The 11,010-nt window shown below is 34.5% G+C and overlaps 1 protein-coding gene across 1 annotated transcript in view; it reads right to left on the bottom strand.

Moving 5' to 3' along the window:
• Nucleotides 1-1,270: 1,270 nt before the first annotated feature.
• The window catches only part of LOC117108275 (DNA-binding protein RFX6-like), a 24,202-nt gene continuing 14,462 nt past the window's right edge, over nt 1,271-11,010 (bottom strand). Inside the window, exons 13-18 of the mRNA XM_033250249.1 lie at nt 10,851-10,959; nt 10,391-10,510; nt 9,130-9,834; nt 8,483-8,545; nt 3,612-3,821; nt 1,271-2,172 (exon numbers count right to left, since the gene is read on the bottom strand). Coding sequence (XP_033106140.1) covers nt 1,991-2,172; nt 3,612-3,821; nt 8,483-8,545; nt 9,130-9,834; nt 10,391-10,510; nt 10,851-10,959 — 1,389 coding nt within the window. The 3' untranslated portion in view covers nt 1,271-1,990. The remainder of the gene's footprint in view (nt 2,173-3,611; nt 3,822-8,482; nt 8,546-9,129; nt 9,835-10,390; nt 10,511-10,850; nt 10,960-11,010) is intronic.

Raw genomic sequence — 11,010 nt, forward strand, 5'->3', positions numbered from 1 at the left:
CCCCGTCAGAAAATTTCTGGATCCGCCCCTGAGGTTTCAGCATGCCTTTTGTAATCCAGGACCCAGTAGTATTTACATTTCTTTACAGAGGTGGGTTCGTCTGAACACCCCCCCCCCTGGATCCGCCACTGCAGAACATAAATTAAATGCCTCCGAATCCAAGGATGCCTGTGAAAATGTTTTCGGAGGTCGTCTCTCAACACCACAAGAGGTTTTCAACACTACTAAATACGCCGGTGTCGATTTGTGTGAACAAAGATGGTTTTTGATGACATTGAGTGCCAATGTTTGTTTCGGAGTTATCCATTGGGAAATACGATCTTAATGCGCTATCCGATTGACGAGTTCACAGCGTTCTGCTACATTCCTTTGCCTGGTCAGAACCAGTGATTGTGATTCCAATATTTCATTCATTTTATATATTTCTTTCATTGTGTGTAGAACTGGAATATGTTCAAATTAAATGCGTATGCTTCAATCGTAAATACTGTATGCATTTTAGTAAAATTAAAATAATCATAGTATAATAATAAATTTATTTTTATATAGCGCAGAATGCAATACCATACGATAGACGCATCGAGAAATAAAATATGGAGAAAGTGAGGACTGAGGAAATTTTGGAAAATTAAAACAGTGGTCATTCCAATTGGGACATTTGGAACAGTTCCAAAGAAATTGGTATAGAGACCAGAATAGATGAGCTTCAGAAAATTGTGATTCTGAACACGGTAAGGATAATGTTGGAAGGTTATAGCAGTTTGAGGAGACTTGTCACCAGGAACAATGTAATTCCATTGGATGTTGATCCATTTTAGTACAACTAATTGTTGTATATAGTATTGTTGTATATAGTATTGTTTTAGGTAGTCATCTTGTTATCTTATTATATATAGTGCCGTATTGTTTTTAGGTTGGGTTCTTGTTTATTGTAGTAGGCAGTATTGTTTATAGGTAGTCTTCTTGTTAATTATCGTTGTATAGTATTGCTTTAAGATGGACTTATTCCTCCATGCTTTTAGGTAAGTCTTCTGGTTAATTAATGTTGTAGGCCTATATAGTATTATTTTGGGTATTCTTGTTAATTATTGTATATAATATTGTTCTTAGGTAGTCTTGATGATGGTGATGGTGAAGATGATGATGACGATGATGATGATGATGATGATGATGATGACTGATGATGATGATGATGATGATATTCATGATGATGATGTTATTGTTTTTTTGCCTAAAACTTAAAAAAAATATTCTTTTTTTGTAACAGCAATCACTGCAGCTTAGTTTATTTTCACCAAATGTATTAACAACAATACTGATGATCATCTATGTCTACGACCCCTATTGCACATGCATACACCCTAATATTCATAACGTTATGTCTAAATGTAATACGGTTTCAACCACTTTGGCCTAATTTACAACACGAACGCATATCACAGTTAGTTATGTACAAACAATACACTTCCAATTCTACAAAATTGTTTAAACTTGAACATGTAAGGAATTTCAATCACTTTAAATATACATAATTATCTTAGACTTCTTTTATTTAAAGAAACGGAAGCTTTATAAGAGATTGCATACCCCCCCCCCCCAGATATTGTTACATAAGGTCTCACAAAACGAAAACGTAAACGTACGTGCATTCGTAAAGCCGGGCATCCCCTGCGCACGACGGTCATCGGTCGACGCGCAACAGATCGTTTTTAATGACGATCCGTTCAGACTACTGCCACCCACAAGCAGCAGACGGCGTCGCGTCGTCTATCGATCACAGAGAACGGAGTTGGATTCGTCGTGCGACGGTCGTACGACGCAGTGAGTGTCCGGCTTTAAACAACACGCGTGTTTGTGGGACAATAAATATTTTATTACCACTCATTTGTTAAACATATGTAATACTTCAATAATCAGCAACTTAAAAAGCCTCATTTTAATTGGACTTTAAGTTTGATTGGATACGCTGGAATGGTCAATTGTACACTCATCATGACATAAACATTGAGTTTATAGACGGTAGATGCGTATCTTGATTTTCAGGATGTGTAACTTGGCGAGCAGGTTCTTGTTGTGATGTTCCGTGATAGAGAGCGTTTTCTTGCACGTAGTTTGAAGTTTGATGCCTGCTTATTTTAGTTTCTCGTCCATATGGTACTACATGCTGATTTCCTGGGAAATGAAAAAATAAACATAGCAACAAACATAATAATAATAATAATAATAATAATAATAATAATAATAATAATAATAATAATAATAATAATAATAATAATAATAATAATAATAATAAATAAATAAATAAATAATTAAATATAATTTGGATTTACTTTTTTTTTTAAATAATTCTGCAGAAATAACGTTTATTTAATCTTTTTATGAATTTTTATATCCGTTACATAAAAATCTGCTCTAAAAACATAACACAGACTTGAGAGTTGTTGATTTATGGTAAAGATTGCCACACCCCCCCCCCCCACCATTATAAGTGCGCGTATGAGTAGATAAAAATCAACCAATTTTAGTAAGAATCGTTTGTTTCCCAATTAGCGTTTGATTAGCTTCCAACTGATAATTAATTAAAGTAGCAATGCTGCGATAACCAGAAGTTATAGAAAACACAAGATTTGCCGTAACAGATAGTTTTCAGTGGCGGATACAGGAATTTGAAATAGAGGGGGCCCAGGGAGGGACTTTGACAGATGGAGAGTCTCTCCACCTCAGTCCCATAATGGTTGGGGCTGCGGTAAGAAAATTTACGATTATAGCAACTCTAGATAGGCCTAACTGGAAATGGCACTTTCAGACTTGAAATTTACAAAAAAAAAAAAAGGAAAACAATTTTTTTTCTCCAATTATTTACAATTTCGAGAACTTTAGGGCAGTAGGGGAGACTGGCCGGCTGCCCCCACCCCTTAATACCCAATGGTTTTCCTACTTTTTCATGGACATACAATTACGTCTCGTAAAGTCCAGTCTGTAAATTGTGACGTGTAACATATACGTCGTTATTACAAATCAATTATTGTGCTGAAGAATAATATGAACAACCAATTTTACTCGTCATATTGGAAGGAACTTGTTCGTGAAAAATGACTGAAAGTAAATTTAACTTATCCTTCAAAATAAATAACATTCTACTTAACAAGGTTAGTATATCGTCTTCCATTTGTCTTAAATTAAATCATTTTAGCAGCACATCAAAAACATAAATTTCATGAAAAAATTAATTTACTATACGAAATTAATTTTATGTCAGGTTATGCAAAGGCGAAAAATCACGCTGATTTGATTTTCATGACGAAAACACCTCCACCGATTGTGGTCTCAGTTGACGTAATATGCGTTATGGAATCCTACCATTAAGCTAGTGGATAATCTAGGCGTCTTAAAATAGAGGGGGTGAGGGTATTGGGATTGGAGGGAACCTCGATGATTAAGTGAGGGGCTCTAGATAGCAAAATAAGGTGATTTATAACTACTTGTGCGTGATTTTTTTTTGCTTAGGACATTTTCAAGAGGAGAAATTGGGGGAAGCCTCCGAACCCCTTTGTAACCACAGCATTAAGCTATCAACAACAAAAAATATTTTTAATGCTTAAAGAGTTTACCTTGAGTGAGCTCGTCTGAATATGCTAATCCTTTAGCAGGTCCTTTTTGCTGGGCATAATCTAAGAGATTTAAAGGATCAGTAGTCTCGTACGCGTACTGATTACTCACGTGACGTCCCTCACCAGAAGTGCTACTAATCACCGAAACATGTTCAACATTTTTGCTTCCCGTGCGTTGTTGGTAATTCAAGCAAGAGTCTGTCGTTGATACTATAGATATATAACAAAAAATAACAAACACAAGATCTTTGTATGATTAGTAATAGTGCATGAATTTTAGCAAAGAGTATAAACTGCAAGAGGTCCGACTGCGCTTATTTTGTATGCAGGCAAGGGAGCGTTAAAAAGTACTACTACAAAGGGGCGTGTCCCTCAAAAGAACGCAGCACGCGTTCGTATCGAAGAAAATTTATGATTAGGGCACCTTTAGATGGCCGGAAATTACACTCTCAGACTTAAATTTTGATAGGAGATCTATATATTTTTTCCCATTAAAAAAATTAGGGGTAGGGGCCTTCAATCGACCACTGCTCAAAACATTCTTTATCCAAATAGGCCTAGTCATAATCACGAAAAATGGGCATGTAAAACCAGATCACATCCTAAAAACAAATGTATGCACTCCCGCCTCATCAGCAGTCACTAAGACATACTCTGGGTCAGGTGTCGACACGATGGAGTTTAATGTCATACCCAGGGCACAATCTGTTTTGAAATGTGGAGATGGGGTGGGAGAATATATCGTGTGTCGACACCCACCTCAGACCCACCATGGTTGGGTCTGAGGTGCGAAAATTTGAGGGAATAATACCTCTAGATGACCAGAAAATGACATTTTTTTGGTAAAATTCATCATCACATCACCGTTATACAGCAAACAATGCCGTAGCCAGGATTTTCAAACAATGCGGAACAATATCATTGTGGACCCACTTTACGCGTAAATTCAAATAATGTGGACTCATTTTCTTAAAAGTTGACCCATTTTACGCAAAAATATGAAAAATCTGTACCCATTTTCTTAAAAGTTGCCTATTTTACGCAAAATATGAGAATTCTAGACCCATTTAAAAAAAAAACAGGACTCATTTTGTGCTAAAACGGAATAATTTAGAATTATTTTTGAAAATGTAGACCCATTCTTTGTAGACCCAATAGAAAAATTGTGTAGGACAGTCCAATTGCCCCAATAGCTGGCTACGGCATTGATTACATAATACTCAAAATGAAGCGCCAACAAATTTCTCATGATCTTTTTATCAGGGATTTTCGGCAACCATAGATATCTTATTAATATGTGTGATTTATCATAGAAAATAAAGCTTATAAACATTTAATTATACCTATACATAATAATAATAATAATAATAATAATAATAATAATAATAATAATAATAATAATAACAATAACAATAACAATAACAATAACAATAACAATAACAATAATAATAATAATACATAATAATAACACCTATATACATGTTTCTCCTGACGCAAATCCAGTTATTGTCTATTCCATCACGACAATAGCAATTATTATCAACACTGCAGCACCCGCTGCTTACTTGGACTCGAATTCAACCCTGGCCATCAGGCGCAAGCTCGGTGGTCTAGAGATATGATGCCAGCCTAGTGATCTGGAGATCGTGGGTTCGAGTCCCACCCTAGAACAACTTGCGATTTTTTTTTTTCACAATCGTTTTCAAACGTACTGAGCATTCAGTACATTTTCACGTCAGGTTGGGCAAAATTACACCTATACTTATAAACATTGTTTTTTAGTATGTACTTTACATATAGGCCTATGTACATATACTTCAAAACCGTGATTTCACAGCCGAAAATTTGAGAAAATAATACCTCTAGATGGCTGGAAATGAGACTTTTATATACTAAAATTCATCATAATTATAATCACCATTATATAGTCAAAATGAAGCGCCAACAAATTTCTCATATAGTTTTTGTAAGGGATCTACTTAATATCCAAGACAAATTAGGCCTACTAAGCTTTAACTATATTATAATAATTGTGATCAACAAATCACAACTTACTTTTTCGAATTTTGCACAATTTTCTTCACTTTTTAATATTATTAATATAATTATCTATTATCACCATCGTCATCAAAATTATTATTATTATTATTATTATTATTATTATTATTATTATTATTATTATTATTAGTACTTAGTATTAAAACAAAACTTTATAAAGCTTGCAAAACGATAAAAATCAAACTGAACCATAGAATAGCAAAATTCTGTATCTGAAAGACCTTCAGGCCTGGAACTTACAGATTTAAGAAGAGGCTTAGGCCTATGTGTTATTATAGTAGGCATATGTATATCGTGTGCTGATGCATATTTACATAGGCCTAGATTAGAAGTATTTATTTTGAGTGACCCTGGGAAAGAATTTGTATTTGCTAGCAAGAACAAGCTTAAAAATGTTAACACTGTGTAGAAAGAGGGGAGCTGCGGCTCCCACGGTTCCCACCTCCCCTGTATACGTCCCTGGTCACTTAAATGCACAATAAAGCTACTACCTTGGCCCCAGCCAACTGAAGTTTAGATAGAAACGTCTCTAGACATTTCCAATTTTATCACATTCATCATTTGCATATTTTATAATATATTTTAACACGCCTTTATTTTTAAATGAAATATAAAGTACTTTAAGATAATACTAAATGTTCATTAAAATTACAAAAATTTTTTTTTTTTTTAAATAAGGCAAGAAAAAAGCAATTTCGCTGTACAATAATACAATAAATAGGTCTAATGTATCATCGTTGATTCCTTCTGCAGGTAATAACACCAGTACCTTACGTACAATTGATCAAAATATATTCTAATCACATGCATAATAAAATCACCTGACTCTCTCCCTGACGGGTTCCGGGGTCGACGAGGCTTCTTGTCGGTTATACGCCGGTAACCCTACGCTGAGTCTGGGCCCGGGCCTTGGCGAAGGCCCGTGCCTTGGCGAGGTTGAGTACTTAGCCTTGCGCATCGTATTATCAGACCATATGTATATAGGATCTGTGTTATGATGATCGCTTGGCGGTGATACTTGACAGGACTAGGCGATTAACAGACTGCAGGGGAGATGCACAGGGAGTCTCATTCAACTGACAGGCACCGGGATGGCTATGCTAGGTTCAGTGCATCATCATGGCTTAGGGGTCGCACTGCTTCCTCCCTCCGTTCAGTTGGCTGTGGGGCCGAGCAAGTAGCTCTATCGTGCATTTAAGTGACCAGCGTACGAGGAGTGAAAACTTGAATACTAAAGAACAGAAATCAAACTTACTAACATTGAATAAGTCAGTGGTTAATTGCCTTGCCAAGGTCCTCGGTTCAATTCCTGTCACAGCAGGACTTTTTCTCACAAAAATAATTTCACTCCCTAAGCCTCATAAGGGTACTTCTCTGATATAATATTGTAACTCCGAGTTTTAGCCGCGGAGGGATTTGGTTTGGGAGAGGAGATGGGATTGAAATGTAGAGAGAAGTGGTTTTGTATGGTTAATTTGAGGGGACACCTTTATATATTAAAATTCATCGTCATCACATCACCATTATATAGTCAAAATGAAGCGCCAACAAATTTCTCATAATACTTTTATCAGAGATTTACTTAATATCCAAGACAAGTTAGGCCTAACTGTTATTAGCTTACTAAGCTTTAACTATATTATAATAATTGTGATCAACAAATCACAACTTACTTTTTCGCCTTTAGCACAATTTTCTTCACTTTTAATATTATTAATATTATTATCTATTATCACCATCGTCATCATAATCATTGTCATCATCATAATTATTATTATTATTATTATAAATATAATTATATTATTATTATTATTATTATTATTATTATTATTATTATTATTACTAGTAATACTGTAGTATTACAACAAAACTTTATAAAGCTTGCAAAACGATAAAAACCAAACTGAACCAAGAATATCAAATTTCTGTATCTGAAAGACCTAGCATGGGACTTACAGATTTAAGATTTTTAAAAATCAAGCTTAGGCCTATGTGTTATTATAGTAGGCATATGTATAACGTGTGCTGATGCATATTTACATAGACCTAGATTAGAAGTATTTATTTTGAGTGATCCTGGGAAAGAATTTGTATTGGCTAGCAAGAACAAGCTTTAAAATGTTAACACTGTGTACAAAGGTGTGGGGTGGGGGTGGGAGCCGCGGCTCTCACGGCTCCCCCTATATACGTTCCTGATACTAAGGCTCTCAGGTATAGAACTATTAAAGCAATTACAAACAGCAGTCGAGGCTGACATGGTTTGCATCACAAAACTCTTAATTAATATGAAGGATAAAGTAAAGAAATTGGAGCCAGGAAAAATAGGCTACTGTGGAAATCAATCGAGCAACATTTGAAGCACCATTGGAGGCTATACCATCTAAAATAATTTGCTGTTATATCGGTGAATGATTTCATCATTCGTTTATTATTTAATAATAATTTCCAAATTTTTGGATGAATAAAGTGATGTCTAGGCCTATGTCTAATAATAAAGAAGGAGAAGTCAAATGATTGAGTGGAGTTGAATAGCTTGGTGGTTAAGATGCTTGCCTTCCAATCCCAGGGTCATGGTTCAATTCCTGTCAGTTGCATGACTTTTTCTCACGACCAAAACAACTCCACTCCCTAAACCTCATATTGAGATTTAGTTTGTGTTAAGCATCATGTGTGTATGTTTGTCTTGTGTGTCGTGGACTGTTTTATGTGTACTGGGCCCTCTGGGAGAACAGTAATGTGTTACTAAAGAGGAAACCCAGAAAGAACAAATAAATAAAAATAAAATAAATAATTAATACAATGATGGAACCTACTTCGTAACAGTGCACTTCCAGTACTGTCCCGTTGCATTGGATTAATCTGATTTACTTTACTTCCTACTAGGTAGCAATGGTTGTTCCCGTGAAAGTAAAATATTAGGGCGATTTCGCAACGTTACGAAAAAAAAAACATTAAGGAGTTTCCGCAAGCTTACGAAAACGATAACGAATACGGTTACGTCATTTTTATTTAGTAAATCCATCCCATACAGTAGAATGAGTAGGTTATCTGTGACAACGTAGGCGATTCAATACTTTTACCTAAATCAACGATCATATGTATTGTTAAGAATGTTTTAGGCACGAATAACGAGATTAATATGACGTATTCGTATTTGTTATCGGTTTCGTAAGGTTGAGAAATCTTCCTAATCTTTTATGCACGAATTACGATAATGATAATGTCATTCGTGATTAAACCTTCTCGACAATAGATATACAGTACGAGTTGATTGACGAGTAAAAGGCATTGATCGCCTACGTTGTGACCAGGGAATAGTGAAATTTCACTGTTCCCTGGTTGTGACAGATGCCATTGTGGGGGATGTAGTCTTTCAAACAATCAATTATCAATGTAGTTTTTAAACAATTTATTATTACTGTAGTTTAATGTAGTTTTTAAACAATTTATTATTACATACCTTCACTATGTATGTATCCAGAGTTCATTGTGTAATGCGGCGCATCAGAAAACAGTTCAGCGCGGTACGAATTCGTCGATATGGTAGTATTAACGTTTCGCCGTGCATTCGTTAGTGCACAACTTCCAAAATAAGTATTTTCATCACGGTACTGCTGGTCTTGGTAGTGGTTCGTATTCTCTATCCCACTCTTTTGAGAGGGGTACGCCATGTTGTATCCATGACGCAGAGTAGGGTGGGGATACAGTCCGGTATTTGGATAGTGTTCATAAGACCCCGTATGCCTAGAGTACGGTTGGTAATCGTTTCCTTGGTAGTAACTAATTGGAGGCTGACCATTAAATGGTGCAGATGCTCCAGCTTTACTTGCCGGTATATTATCGACATCATGATTCACAGAGTAGCTGTTTCGTCGAGGATTGTACATTGCTGGTGACAATGGCGGAGTCATCATCCGATTAGCAGGAATATGACTTGCTGACATGCTATATGGGTATGAGTACGGTGGGTAGGAGTACATGTCTCTATCAAACCCAGCATAAGTTGAATACTGTGAAGATGTATATATCTCACTGAATTGCTCCCGTTTAATGTTTGCTTGATCGGCTGTGCTAGTCGAACTAGTTACACGTATCAAATTTGCTCTATTCGCCGCAAAGCATGTACTCGGCTGACTCAGAAGTAATTTAGCTTGCCCATTTAAATCTGTTAAAGAAATAGGCTTATATATGAATTTCATAATTTAAAACATCATATTTGAACAATGCATCATCATCATAATTTTTTATCATCAAGAACATTATCATAATTATCTTTGTCGCCATCATTCGTCATTTCAATCGCCATCGTTGTCACAATGAAAATATTACTTTTAATAATGATGATATTAATAATAATAATAATAATAATAATTCAATATTCACTTTATTTGGTAAATGAAAACAACAACAATAATAATAAGAGGCTAATAATAATAGTAATAATAATAATAATCTGAGAAAGTATTATTATTAAAAAAATATCTGATACGACATTGGGAATGTATTTGAATCAAAGGTTAGATATACTTACTGGAATTAGTGTATTTATGTATAATTTTGTAATAATAATAATAATAATAATAATAATAATAATAATAATAATAATAATAATAATAATAAGAGGTTAATAATAATAATAATAATCTGAGAAAGTATTATTATTTTAAAATATCTGATACGACATTAGGAATGTATTTGAATCAAAGGTTAGATATACTTACTAGAATTAGTGTATTTATGTATAAGGTTGTGAAGCTCAGTATCCTTTTCATCATTAAATTGAGATTCGACTGCCAATAGGATATACTCATCAAGTAGCATTCTTATCAAATGGAAAGATGCTAAAGTGGAAATAAATAAAACTCCAATGAGTTTGAAAAAAATGTCTATCATGATCAATGTGATCCTCATTAAATAATTACACTATAACTATATAAGAACTGTGTAATATATTCTATCCAAAGACATTCATTATATTACTGTACGGAAAGACGCAAAAAATTGAATAAATAGAATTAGTAATTATATGCAAAAATATCATATTATGTCCAACATAGTCAAATGAAATGGTTAAAAGAATATGGAGTTATTATTAACTCAGAGTATGCACCTTGATTTACTCATTTATTAAGCAAAACGTTTATTGGGCTATTTTATATATTTAAGTAATATCCCCCTTACCAAAACTTGTAGCATTATTCAATGTCAGCGTGTGCATAACACGTGCGCCAAAAAACGACCATTTCAACAGAAAATCTTGGGCTCGCTTCTTTAACGTTCTATGTTTGCTCTACAAAAGAAATGTTCAATGAATAAATATGTCATATATTATATATTATAT

Source organism: Anneissia japonica, unplaced genomic scaffold, assembly GCF_011630105.1.
Source record: "Anneissia japonica isolate Jap-2015-1 unplaced genomic scaffold, ASM1163010v1 scaffold456_len727751_cov192, whole genome shotgun sequence".
NCBI lineage: Eukaryota > Metazoa > Echinodermata > Crinoidea > Comatulida > Comatulidae > Anneissia > Anneissia japonica.